This window comes from Elgaria multicarinata, chromosome 13, assembly GCF_023053635.1.
Source record: "Elgaria multicarinata webbii isolate HBS135686 ecotype San Diego chromosome 13, rElgMul1.1.pri, whole genome shotgun sequence".
Taxonomy (NCBI): Eukaryota; Metazoa; Chordata; class Lepidosauria; order Squamata; family Anguidae; genus Elgaria; species Elgaria multicarinata.
Window position 1 is genome coordinate 32,199,070 of NC_086183.1, and position 13,668 is coordinate 32,212,737.

The 13,668-nt window shown below is 48.8% G+C and overlaps 1 protein-coding gene across 1 annotated transcript; it reads right to left on the reverse strand.

Moving 5' to 3' along the window:
* Positions 1 to 301: 301 nt before the first annotated feature.
* GNG8 (G protein subunit gamma 8) lies at positions 302 to 789 on the reverse strand. The gene is made up of 2 exons (XM_063140040.1): positions 706 to 789; positions 302 to 430 (listed from the first exon to the last, which is right to left on the reverse strand). Exons 1-2 carry the CDS (start codon positions 787 to 789, stop codon positions 302 to 304), a joined length of 213 nt encoding a protein of 70 aa, XP_062996110.1.
* Between the last annotated feature and the right edge of the window lie 12,879 nt (positions 790 to 13,668).

Sequence of the window (13,668 nt, forward strand, 5' to 3'; positions counted from 1 at the left end):
GAAACTGACAAGAGCTAGAGAAATAAGGATGTACCATTAGTGTTAAAATTGATATATAGATATCAAGGGAAGGGAGAAGGACTAGCAGGCAGGTGTACAACTTACACACACACACACACACACACACACACACACACACACACACACACCCTCTTGTTGCCTCTTCACGGCCATATTTAACCACAAAGTTGTGTCTCTGCTGATCGATGCTGAAAGAACTCTTACGGCGCTACAAGAGAAGGCTCCATCCACCGTGGCACAGAATCGGAGGTGCTCGCTGCATCCTGGACCACTACCAGGCTCACAGCACTATACAAAAGAGCCGCTTCTCACGGAAGGGGTTTTCTGCAGCGGGCACTGGGGTCACCAGAGGGTCTTCCTTCGCCTGGGCTTCACAGTAAGCCAGGAGGTCGGCCGCCGCCTTGGACACCTGCCACGGAGAGAACGAGAGAGGGTGAATGAGAGAGAGCGGAGAAGGTTGCAGAGGAAAGCCAGAACAGACGGACATGCTTTTGCAAACGTGAAGCTGGACTACTAGCTGCATTGCAGGTTGGGCAGCCCTTGGAGATTGTCTGGCCACTTCTCGAAACAGAACCGCATGCAAAAATCCGTATCTTGACGGGGCGGGACGTTAGAGGGGTTGTGGGTGGAGGTGGGGCTGTACGTGCACCTTGGAGTAAGAGGAGAGCCCATTACAAAGCTTACCTTCATGCGGTCGATGTTCACTTCCAATTTTAGCTGCTCCACTGTCTTGCGGGCCTCTGCAATTTTGGCCATATTGTTAGACATGATCCCTTAACCGGCTCGGACCTCTTGCTGTCAACAGGCTGGCAGAGAGACAAAGAGACAATTCGTTCAGTGGAACCGAATGACCTGTGAACCAAAGTCCTCTCCCAGATGACAGGTATGTTCATACAAACCCTGATTTCTGCATAACAAACCGCAATTGTCACCCGCCGTCCGAAATAAACACAGCTCACACAGCCTAGAACGTAAACACCACCACGCTGGATCAGACCTATCATCCTTTAAGCCTATCTGGTTTCCAGCCAGGGCCATTCAGATGGTTGTAAAAGCCCCCAAGGAGACGGAGTGATTTAGGCAACAGCCATTCCCTGTTTGTCCTCATTAGTTGGCATATAGAGATGTATCTGCCTCTGAACATGGAGGTTCCATTGAGGAGGAGGAGGAGGAGGAGGAGGAGGAGGAGGAGGAGGCGGCTCCTGGTCAGATTTCAAGGCAGATCTGAGGCCCGTCAGAGTGAAGGAGCTTCTCAGGTGATGAGTCAGAATCAATCCTTAGTTCTTCAACTATGGTTATTTACTGTTACATCGGCAGGGTGCTCCACGCTAGGCAGCCAGAACCCACAAATCCCTGCCTAGAGAGCTGGCCAGAGGGTGGTAAACCCAAGTCCCTCCACAAGTTATCGGAGTCCAGATCCCATCAGCCCCAACCAGCATGGCCAGGGATGATGGACGTTGGACTCCAACAACATCCGGAGGTTCCCCGCCCCCTGATCGACACCTAAGCTTATAAAGAAATACCTTTGGCGAGTTTTTGGACACGGAATAACGAGCTCAAGTTAAAGGAAGCCAGATTCCAGCTGGATATCAGGAAAAACTTCCTGACTGTTAGAGCAGTACGACAATGGAACCAGTTACTTAGGGAGGTGGTGGGCTCTCCCACACTGGAGGCCTTCAAGAGGCAGCTGGACAGCCCTCTGTCAGGGATGCTTTAGGGTGGATTCCTACATTGAGCAGGGGGTTGGACTCGATGGCCTTGTAGGCCCCTTCCAACTCTGCTATTCTATGATTCTGCTTGAGAACCGCTGCTTGTATAGAAGCGAGGAAGTCGTTTGCGTGATACTTTTTTCGTTATTCTTTATTAAAAGTCCGCTGCTCAGTCTTGCTCCCAGAGAGGCAGAGAATGACCCGCCTGGCCCAGAGAGCTCAACTTTAAAGAACAGGGGACCGAAAAGGAAGGCTGGCGTAGATGAAGGGGAGCCCAGCGCAGCTTGGTGCCACGATCCAAGAGAAATGGCAATGAGCGACGCTGCGGGAGGATCGGCGGTGTGGCAGGGGGCAAATGCAACTAATTAGCCCCCTTCCTTCCGCTCCTGACCCTCATCAGCAATGTTCAAAGCTGCCGGCTAATTGCACAGCCTCCCTGCAAGGGAGAAGGAAAGGTCACTACACCCAGGGATGATGAAAGGCCGTGAAACGGCGGGGGCCGGGAGGGGGTGTTCCACTGGGTGTATACGAAGTGTTTTTGGGGTGGAGGTAACGGGAGCAGCCTAAAGGGTCCAGAATCTCTTTTTAATATTGAGAGCCAGCCCTGTAAAAGACCAGGAGTGCCTCTGAGCATGCACAGAGTCATTCTGGCCACAGGGTAACTCAAGCCAGCCACCTCACATATCTGGGATCAAGGCTTGAAAGACCGCTGGGTTCAAGGACGTGTCTCCTCACTGGGTTTTCTTTATATTTCCTAGGGGATTTGAAGTCACGAGGAGTAGAAAATTTGGATTTCACGGGTCTGTGTGTGGAGCGATGACACGATAACAGGGGGAGTCACGTTGGTCGAACCAAGTTCCGCCCGACTGATTTGCAACACCATTGTCCAGCCACGGGACAGCTGAAACAATAGCAGTGGGCTTCCGAACATGTGCAGAGTGCACGCGTTTGCGAGCGGCTGTCCGTGGAGGCTTGTGGATCCTATTTCAGTGAGGCCGTGAATCTGCTCTGGTTTTCAGTCAGGACTCTAAAGGAGCTATCTAAGGGGCTGAACCCCTTTTGGGGATGGGGTTCAGCCCTTGGGATAGCTCCTTCCGAGTTTGGGCTGATTCGGATTGAAGCCCGGAGTGGAATCAGAGCCCCATTGAAACAGGAGCGACCAGCTTCCATGGGCGGCCTGCACAAAGGAGGGAAAAGGGAAGCATCTGTGCTTTGCCTCCCCCCCACCCACCCACTCCAACCCTTTGGAGGAACGCATTGGCCGTGGCGCCCGTCCGTGCTGGCTGTGCCCAAGGCTTCTCCAAGCCTGGCAGCTGCTGCCAAGGGCATAGCAGGTCCCTCATCACTGCCTCTCTAAGCAGGTAAATAAGCAGAAGGCAGGAGTTACTGCTATGGTTGGGGGGAGCGAGGTGGCCCCATAAGGTGGCCTGTAAAACAGCCTTTCCCCAACTGGGTGCCCTCCTGTTGTGGTGGATTGCAATGCCCATCCACAATTCTGCTGGAAATGATAGGGGGGGTGTACTCAGTGGAAGCTGGTGGCTCCGATGTCAGTGGGGTGATGAATCCTTTCCAGGTTTTAGTCAGAACTCTAAAGGAGCTCTCCAAGGATGCTGCGTTTTTAATTTAGATTTACTCACATTTCCTAGGGGATTTGAAGTCACTGATTGCAGACCCACACATCTGGAGGGCAGCCGGTTGGGGAAGGCTGCTTTAGAATGTGAAAAAACCAGACAGTGGCTAAGCAACCTCGAGTATTGGGTTCAAATTCATCATATTGCAGGGGAAAGGTTAAAGGAGAGCACTCCTTCCACTACAATATCATTGTGACTTCAGTACAATGAAGCATTTTAAACAACAATGAACCCTTTTAAATTGATACTTGGTGAGTCAAAATAAAATGACAATAGTACCGTGTCTGTTAAGACAGGTATGTTTGGAGGGGGGGTTTCCTTCTCTTACGACACCTCCCCCCCAAAAAATAGATAAAGCTCAAAATAGCTTTAAATGGAATGGGGGAGACTAGGCAAAATCAGAGGTGTTCACTTTTCAAATCTCTTCCTCCAAAAAATTAACAAAAGCGTATGCTTTTCATTCCCCGCATTTATGGATTATATTGAAAAGGAATTTGCTTTGTAAAACTTTCTTCCCAGCAAAGCAATTCGGGGGAGGGGGCATTATTGCTCTGAACCAGTTCCCCCCCCAACCTGTCACCTTCCCAATGTGTTGGACTACTACAACTCCCATCATTCCCAACCAGCATGGCCAATGGGAGTTGCAATCCAACACACTTGGAAGGCACCAGGTTCGAGGAGGGTGGTCTAAACCTTGAATTTGCAAGAACGCCTTAAGTAAAAAGAGAAACGGATAAAAGTTGAAAAGAAGGACTAGCTAAAATCATGGAGGGCGCAGAAAAGATCTACGCAGAGCCGTCTACTTCTGAAGACCGGATGCTGAGAGCGAACTATAGAGGCAAAAGCCCTCACCTCCTTGTAAGCTTTCCAGAGGCCTCTGGATGGACCCACCATGGCTAGATCCAGCAAGTCCATCCGCGTGATCTCAAAACAATTTGAGGAAGCAAAATTCAGTGCACGCACAGACCCAGCGAAACTCCCTCCCAGCCCAACCTGATCGAAGCACCTTCGCCCTTCCTCCCCGTGAACTGGAATGGATCAGGGCTCAAAGCAAGAGCAAGAAAAGAAAACAAAGAATTGCACCTACCTGTTGCCCGATTTATCCTCCAAGTAGCTATTCTCTCGCCGTCTCTGGTTGGAATGAGCAGCTGGTTTTAGCTGCCTAATGGGGCATCAGCATCAGCAGGGAGTGGGGGGGGAGCGGCACCTCCCACCGCACCCCCCTGGGAGACCCGCTCAACCTAATAGCAGAGCGGTTTGGTGCCACGCAGTGGGGAGCATGGTGGATCGAGTTTCTGATTTTCGAGTCTTTTTCTGTCACCTGTGGCTTTCCAGAAGCCCACCAGTATCTGCACCATGGCTTCGCCCTTTTGAATCCTTCTGGGTGCTATGTAGGCAAATTACTGTCTAAACCAGCCTTCCCCAGTTGAGTTCAGGTCAGGCACACCAGAGACCATTTGCCCAGGATTCTTCATGAGTTCTGTGCCCCTTGCCAAACTAGTTAGCCAGAGCCCCTAAAACTCATAATTCTTTGGTCCTGACCCTCCGCCATCAGCACCTCATCCATCTATAGTACGATCTGGATCCCAAGGTAATTTTATTTGGTGCCCAGCAGCCTTAACTGATAAAAAGCACGTGCAATTACATTCGGAAGGAAAAGAAGAAGAAAAATTCTCTCTTTTAAGATGCTTTCCAGTGAAAAGTCCAACTCACAGACTTTATTATACACTTTAATGCTGCCCCTCTTGTGGGATTTTATACACCATGGATGCCCTATTCAGCTCATGTACATCTTCATATGTGAGCTTACGTCTCAACACAGGCGCTCCATGATCAGGAAGATCAAGGCATGGTCTGGAGCCGGGGGACGCGACCTTTTTGGGCCATGGGCACATTTGGCAATTTGAGAAACTCCTGGGCACCAGCACAAAATGGCTGGCATGGGAGGCGTGGCAAAGGACAAGCATCCTGCCCAAAAGACTGAGTACAAAGCAGAGGAGGGGGCTGAGCCCCTACATACATACTACACAACTCTTTTGAACCCACCATTTCCCAACACTAACCGAAACCGATTTCACAGCAAGCTTAGCTCCCGATAAGAAAATGTGTTAATTAGTTTTAAAAAGGGGGAGGAGTATAGAATCATAGAATAGCAGAGGTGGAGGGGGCCTATAAGGCCATCGAGTCCACCCCCCTGGTCAATGCAGGAATCCACCCTAAAGCATCCCTGACAGGTGGCTGTCCAGCTGCCTCTTGAAGGCCTCCAGTGTGGGAGAGCCCACAACCTCCCTAGGTCACTGATTCCATTGTCGTACTGCTCTAACAGTCAGGATGTTTTTCCTGATGTCCAGCTGGAATCTGGCTTCCTGCATCTTGAGCCCGTTATTCCGTGTCCTGCACTCTGGGAGGATCGAGAAGAGATCCTGGCCGTCCCCTGTGTGACAACCTTTCAAGGACTTGAAGAGTGCTATCACGTCTCCCCTCCATCTTCTCTTCTCCAGGCTAAACATGCCCAGTTCTTTCAGTCTCTCTTCATAGGGCTTTGTTTCCAGGCCCCTGATCATCCTGGTTGCCCTCCTCTGAGCAGTAGGCCACCTTGGAAGCTGTTGGGAAAGAGAACAGCTCAATGGTGCCTCTAGAAAGTAGCTATCTAGGAGCACTCTGCATCTTGGGGTTTTGTCTGCATCCCCGCGTGCAATGCCATCTGCACCCACACAGAGGCACTATAAGCAAAAGAATAACACGACAGAAGACCTATGCAAACAGAAATCCGAGACGCTCCTGAAGGCCCCTTCCTGCCATTTAAATTTGCCCCCCAAGCCTAAATTCGGGACACTAAAACTAGTTCGAAGAATTCCAAATCCTATCCAAAAGGATTAGTAGGGCTTGTGGAAATCCGTCCTACATACAACCAATCTCCCACAACCACCTCCTATTGGACCAGGAAGGTTTGTATTATCATCACCTTTACGGCACAATCCTATGCATATTTAGACAGAAAAACTTCTCCAATCCCCAGCCAGCCATGCTGAGAGTTGTAGGGTTTTTCTTTCTTTCTAAACGTGTAGGGTTGTGCCCTTAAATTCACAACTGTCAGATGCTGGGAGACCCAGCATGCATCAAGGACAAAGGGCTTGAATTGAGTGGGGAGACCTGGAAGTAAACCCTTGCTTCATTCACCATAAACGTTTCTGGATGGCTTTGGACCCGCCAGGCCTCTTCTTTCTTGTCCTCACCTACCTCCCAGGGTTGTTGTGATGATAAAACAGCGTAAGCCTTAGGCACGCTGCCTTCAGCTCCTTCGAAGAATGGCAGGATACAAATATGAGTCACATTTCTAGGTAGCCTTCCTTTTAAGGCTATCCGAGTGCTTCTGTGCCAACTGCCAAACCATCTGTGTTCCTGTGGCATTTTAACGATTTTGTGCAAAACGGAGCTCGGTGGTGGAGCCCTTGGTATGCATGCAAAAGGTTCTGGACTCAATCCCGGCAGCAATTCCAGGTACGGCTGGAAAAGAATCCTGCCTGAAATCCAGGGGACTTCAAAGTTGCGCAATGGCGCTGGGTCAGTTCTACGATGCAGCCAACGCGGGGCTTTTCATCCAAGCTGCGTGCTAAAACAAGCCGGGAACTTACTCTGACTTTTTTCTTCAAAGTGAGGTCACCACGGACTTTCCGCCGCGTGACTTTGCTCCAGGGTTGAGCCGGGAGTGGACGGCAACCCCTGATTGGGTGCCAGAAGCCAGGCAGAGGGCAGGGTTGTGTTAATTAACTTCTCTGATTCTGGGTTAATTCACCCCAATTTATATCCGAAACTGCACATTTATGGAGGGAGCTTTTATCCTTTTCTTTGCTGATGCACAGCTGTGCAACTCCAGTTTCTAAAAATAGAGATCTATATTCCTTGACTGTTTTCTCTAATGGGGTGAAATTGGGGTGGGAAGGGGTGGAAGCTATTACTTCCATCTCGCCCCACCCCACCAGAAGTATGTTTTCCCAGGTTTTAGGGACAGCCAGCTCTGTGGAGAATAAGAGCAATGCGCTTTCCTCCTGTGCTCATCAAGATGAAGCCCTGGAGAGCTGTTGCCAATCAGAGCAGGCAATATTGAACTAGATGGGCCAGTGGTCTGACTCAATATAAAGAATCTTTTTATATTCCAAGGCCTTAGCTAGACCTAAGGTTTATCCCGGGATCATTCTGGAGTCATCCCTGTTCATGTAAATGACACAGGGGATCCCGGGAGCAGGCAGGGATGACCCCAGGATGATCCCGGGATAAACCTTAGGTCTAGCTAAGGCCCAAGTATCACCAACCCTTTCCAATGCCACCACATGTGTTTAAAGGTCCCTTTCTGAGCGCAGCGGCTGCTCCCCTTGTAAATATAACTCTTAGGTCTTTTCTACATGAGGCTTTTAACCCACCACTTTACCGAGGCTTCTATTTCTGGATTCATTTAGAGATGAAGATCAGTTCCTTTACACATGTTCCCCCCCCCCCCCAAGGCTTTTCTTTCTCTGCCTTACTATATGTTCCATTGCACAACCACTGGGTGGCGCTGTGGAATTGTGCAAATACACTGATGGTTTCATGGCTCCATTCAGGATATACCAGACTTTCCTGGTTAGAAAACCGTCAGCTAAGAGAGGCCCTGGAGGATGACGACGTTGTGTAAAGGACCTGCAAACTACTGTGAGTGAAGAATCTTGAACACACAATAAATGTCTCATGTAGAAAGGTGTGAGATGCCCCGATGTACTGTTTTACTTGCATTTTCCGCCCTGAGATTCCTTGCAGTTGGAGAGCAGTTTATAAATTTTAGAAGTAAATAATCTTATTTATATCCTCCTTTACTTCTAATAAAGAGCCTCATGTGGCGCAGAGCAGTAAAGCAGCAGTTTCTGCAGCCGAAACTCTCCCCACGGCCTGAGTTCGATCCCAGCGGAAGCTGGTTTCAGGCAGCCGGCTTGGGTCGACTCAGCCTTCCATCCTCCCGAGGTCGGTAATATGAGTACCCAGTTAGCTGGGGGAAAGGTAATAACAGCCAGGGAAGGCAATGGCAAACCACCCCGCTATAAGGCCTGCCAAGAAAATGTCAGCGAAAGCTGGCGTCCCTCCAAGAGTCAGTAATGACTCAGTGCTTGCACGAGAGGTTCCTTTCCTTTCCCTACTTCTAATAAGTACTTACAGGAACTAAAACACCACAAGGATGTATGAAACTGTTCACACCTATTTCATTGCCCAGTCGTCTCTGTGTTGGAAATAAGTCGGGTTTATTAGTGTGCGTAGGATTGTGAACTCCTGACTACTAAGACCATGACTCCTTGTACCTCTGAGCACAGCACAGGCAGAAACACACAGATGGCCTTGAATTGAACCAACTGATGGGGGGAAGATGGAAGAAACAGGGACCCCCAAAATGCAAACCAGCCAGTAGGGTGTCTATTCACATCCACTACTTGCAGCACAGTGAACTATTAAAAAAACAACCCCAAAGGTATTCCAAAAATGGAATTTCTGGGTTGTTACTGGGTTTGAAGGCCTCTCGAAGGGATGCACGGTCAAAGAACTCAGATAACCCCTTTGTAGGGAGGGCGAGAAAGGAGTGTGGATTCTCTGTCTCTCCCGGCTGTGCATTTCTCTAAGAGTGACTAAGAGCTAAGGGCTAAATACAATGCCAACATCACCACCTCCCCTACACCCTGCCTGCTCCAGAGGGTGCCCCTCAGCCCTCCAGAGCAGATTTGGGGGGCACGCAGGGGGTTGCTGTGGAGAGGAAGGATTCGTCCACGTCTAACCACAAGTATAATAAAGTGTTAGTCTAAAAGGTGCTATAGAAAAAGGAGTTTTGTTATTGCTACCTGTAATAGGTGGCGGACTTGAACATACCTGAAACAGAAACCTATGAACACCCCCTGCCTTCTACTGATGTGGTCTTCTCACGAGGTTCTAGGGCCTGTGCAAACTCTACATTGGACACACCCTTCACAATGCTTCTCCTGCAATGCTACAATTCCTTCTCAGCCTATAAAATTTGTTAATAAATAAATTGGGGGCTTGCTTCCAAAGCTATGAAGGCCTCCAGCAGCTGGCCTCTTTCAGAGGCGACCCACTTTTTGAGGAAAGGGGGTGGGCAGCAATTCGCTCTTCTAACACTGGCAGATGTTACTCCACTTTGGAAAAATGCAGCTATGAGACGAACCTGGTACACGTTCGCAGGGTTTGGCTGCTTTCGTTGGAGGAACTTTGCTGTGCGATGTGGCATCTGATCGAATCCAGATGGAATTCTAGTTCCTTTGACCTGATGTCATGCGTGTGTGTGTGTGTGTGTGTGTGTGAGTGAGTGAGTGTGTAGGCGCGCCAAGACACACTCACACAAGAGCGAGGTGGCTACCTCCAGACTCCAATTTCGCCATTCCCTCTGCGGCAGCTGCGATAAGGATGCTGAAAGTCTAAAATTAACCCCAGGAAAATCTTATGCCGACGTCTGGAACAGATCAGAGTGATTCCAGAGACCAGGAGAGGGGCAGCCGGCAGGGTGTGAGCGCATACTTCAGCGCAGTTTGAAGGAGCCGAAGAAGGCAAGAGAAAGCGAGAAAGCACTGGCTCTTTAAAGCGGCAGGGGAGAGTGACTAGCGTCAAAGGCAGGCCTGGGGGCAGCAGCCACAGAAGAGGCGGTTGAAAGAACTCCACAGCAAGGGAAACGGGAGAGGAAGCAAAGCAGGGCAAGGGCCCAGGCCGCTCTGCACATGCTCAAATGCACACCCTATCACTCTGCATTAGGTTCAACAACCAGGTAGAAGGTTACCCTCTCTTGGACATGTGCCAGGAAAGGAGGATGTAAAAAGTCAGAAAAAGAGCATGTAGACAGCGCTGTTGTCTTTAATTTCCCCACTTTGGTGCCTTTCAGAGGTACTCTGTACATGCTCCTTACACTGATGCTTTTTTAAAGCCATTTGCCTGTAGGACGGAAAGGCACACTCCATACACATAGAGTGACTTCTCCCACATGGGTCCATGGAGGCAAACTTTGCTTTGCTCAGAGGAAAGGCAATCTGCACATGCTCGGAAACACTCAAGCCTTCCTCCGTGTCTTTCAGAAGCTGGTATTTAGTCCCATCTTGCCTCTGAATGTAGAGCAGCCTTCCTCAACCTGGGGTGCTCCAGATGTGTTGGACTGCATCTCCCAGAATGCCCCAGCCAGCTGGCTGGGGCATTCTGGGAGTTGTAGTCCAACACATCTGGAGCACCCCAGGTTGAAGAAGGCTGATGTAGAGGTTTTGCAAAGTTGTCGTAAGAAGCTGCGATAGACTGTCTCACAGCCAGGGTTGGTAGACTTTCTCCTCCTCTTCCTCCATGCATTTCTCCACTCCCCTTTTAAAGCCATCTTAGGCACAGGCTATCTTGTGGCAGTGAGTTTCGCAAACTAAATCTGCACTGGGTAAAGATGGACTTCTCATTTCTCCAAAACCATCGCCCACCAGTTTCATTCGGCATCCCGGTCTTTCTCATCTCAGCCATCTCTTTTTTTTTTTAAGCTGTTCACATTGTTTTAATTTTTCTGTGTTAAAATGTTTAGACTATGTTGTACTTTGTATTTTTATGAATTGTTGTAAACCATCCAGAGCTTCGGCTACAGAGCAGTGTAGAAATGAAATGATGATGACGATGATGATTTTGATCACTCGTACATAAAATTGCTCAATCTTATTTCACGTGTATATTGCGTTCTCGTTGATCAAAGCTCTTCACGTACACTACCACAGTCTTCCTTACAACAGCCCTATAAGGTAGTCCTGTGTGATTATCCTGACTCTTTAATGATTGGGGAGGTTGATGAAGCTGGGGGAAATAAGAGCATGGCCACCCAGCGAGTCCTTGGCAGAGATGAATCCGGGCTTTAAATTCCGCCAGCCTCCTCTTCCCCTCCCACCCCAAGACCTCTCCCACACTCTCCGTTGCTCGGCTCATCACTCTCAGGCCGTTCGTTCGAGGCGCCCGTCTCTTCTCTCACACTTCCGGCATCGGAACTGGCTGGTGCGGTTGCCATGGCGACACGCCTGAGAGTGCCTGCATCCTCCAAGCAGTGGGTGAAGAAGATGAGTAGTGCCTTAACCCATGCTGGGTTATTATCCATCTCCTCCACAGATTGCATGTGTGTGTGTGTGTGTGTTTGTGTGTGTGTGTGTATGCATGGGGGAAAACCTTGCTACCTGTTCTGGTACCTTCCGCAGCAGGCCTGCACTTTTTGTGATCGGCCAAGGCGGACACAGTCCACTAGCCAGCAACAGCAGCCCATCAAGGCATCGATAAACTTTCTGATTTTGCAGCCTGGCCGAGGAGTCTGGAAATGTACCAAGGAGGGATGTACCAAGACCCTCCGCTAGGCCACAAAACGTGGCTCCATTAGGCTTGGGAATTCACAGGTTGCATCGACCTGCCAGGACATCTCTCTTCAAGCTTTAACAACAACAACAACAATAATGCATCCACTCAGCCTTTGGAGATGGCTAATTTGGGTCATTTCAGCCCCCTGTTTCTGCTGCTGTTTTAGAAACCCATTCCCGTTGCTGAGCTGCATCGCTCTGGACCGCCGTCCTTCTGTGGTGCTTTTGGGGAGCCAGAGCGCCACTCTATCATAGTCCAGGGTTATGTAGTCTAACTGGCAACCACTCTCCAAGGTAAGACTTTCTGTTCCCTGGGGCTCCGTGACGGTCTGGGGAGCTGAGAATTAATTTTTGTGAACCGCCCAGAGAGCTCAGGCTATTGGGCAGTATAAAAGTGCAATAAATAAATAAAATAAAATTCACTCCAGGCCTTCCTGCACGCAAGCCAGGTTGTGGCTCCTCCTTAATGCTACTATAGAATCTATGTTCAGTGGGGCAGTGAATCCACTCCAGGTTCCAGACTATTTGGGCTGAAAGCTCTGACTGTTAGTAACAGCCTCAGCAAAGGCATTTCAACCTTTTAGGATGGGGCGGGGATGCACAAAATCTGGGAAATCATCAGTGATTGGCAACAGGGAGAAAGGGGGTGGGGTGAAGGCAAAAAGGCGTAATCTTCTGGGGAGCAGGCTGTTTTACTGTTTACTCTGTACTGTTTTACTCTGTACAGCACCATGTACACTGATGGTGCTATATAAATAAATAAATAAATAATAATAATAATAATAATAATAATAATAATAATAATAATAATAGGGCCAAATTTGGACCCTGGAGCTGAGCTTCCCCACCCCTTCTGGCGATGGTCATCTCTGAGTGATGGCTGCCTTCGCTTTTTGCACTGCAACTCCTGCGTGGACCACAAGGTTTGCCTAGATGACCTTAGAGGTGACTTCCCATTCCCAGGCCTGAAATTAGATCTTTCTCTTTGGGGATCATCAGTGCAGGCTGGTGGCTCCGATGTCAGTGGGGCAGTGAATCTGTTGCAGGATTCAGTCAGAACTCTAAAGGAGCTATCCGAAGTATTGTTAAAAGTGGATAAGAGCTCCTTGGATCGCTCATGTAGAGTTCTGACTAAAACCCGGAGTGGATTCACTGCCCCACTGACATCGGAGCCACCAGCCTCCACTGGTGATAAGCTACCCCAGTTCTGATTTATGCAAATGAATTTCTACTCCACTCATCCAACTGGGACACGTTCAGTGCCATCCATGCTCTTAACAGTGGCAGAGAAGCCTCACAATGCCTATATAGGATAGGGAGGAGGAGGAGGACAAGACAATACCTTGCAATTGACCAGACATAACAGTTATAGACTAAAAAGAAGAAAAACACTTACCACATCAACGTAGCAATACCTAATGACAAAAATGTAGAAAAGGAAAAGAGAGAAAAATATACACTACTAACCATAGAAGTTAAAGAACTATGGCAACAGGAAATCGTCGCAATTATTCCATTAGTCACATCCGTCACAACAACAAAAACTATACAGAAAACCTTCAGAAACTGGGCCTACCAAAATACATCCACACCAGTGTCCACAAAGCAGTCATACTTAAAGCATGTTCAATAGTCAGGAAATTCCTGAATCAGCAAAAGACAGCATGGCTTGGCAAACCCCATCATGTTCATCTAGAAAAACCGCCAAGAGCAAGAAAAGAGAGATGATGATGATGATGATGATAATGATGATGATAATGATGATGATGATAATCACAAAAACTTTACTGATCTAACAAGCTAAGATGAAATGTACCATTTTGGTTCCCTGCCTCCCCGCAAGAGACAGGTAGTCCTTGAAATATCCGCCCTGAGATCTTAATTAGGGCGGGATATAAATGTTTTAAATAAATAAATAAATGT

Excerpts from the sequence above, each read along its gene's own strand:
- GNG8 (XM_063140040.1), bottom strand. The coding sequence starts at position 789 with ATGTCTAACAATATGGCCAAAATTGCAGAGGCCCGCAAGACAGTGGAG. Across the intron at positions 431-705 it reads TGAACATCGACCGCATGAAG|GTGTCCAAGGCGGCGGCCGA; the intron begins GTAAGCTTTGTA and ends TCTCCGTGGCAG.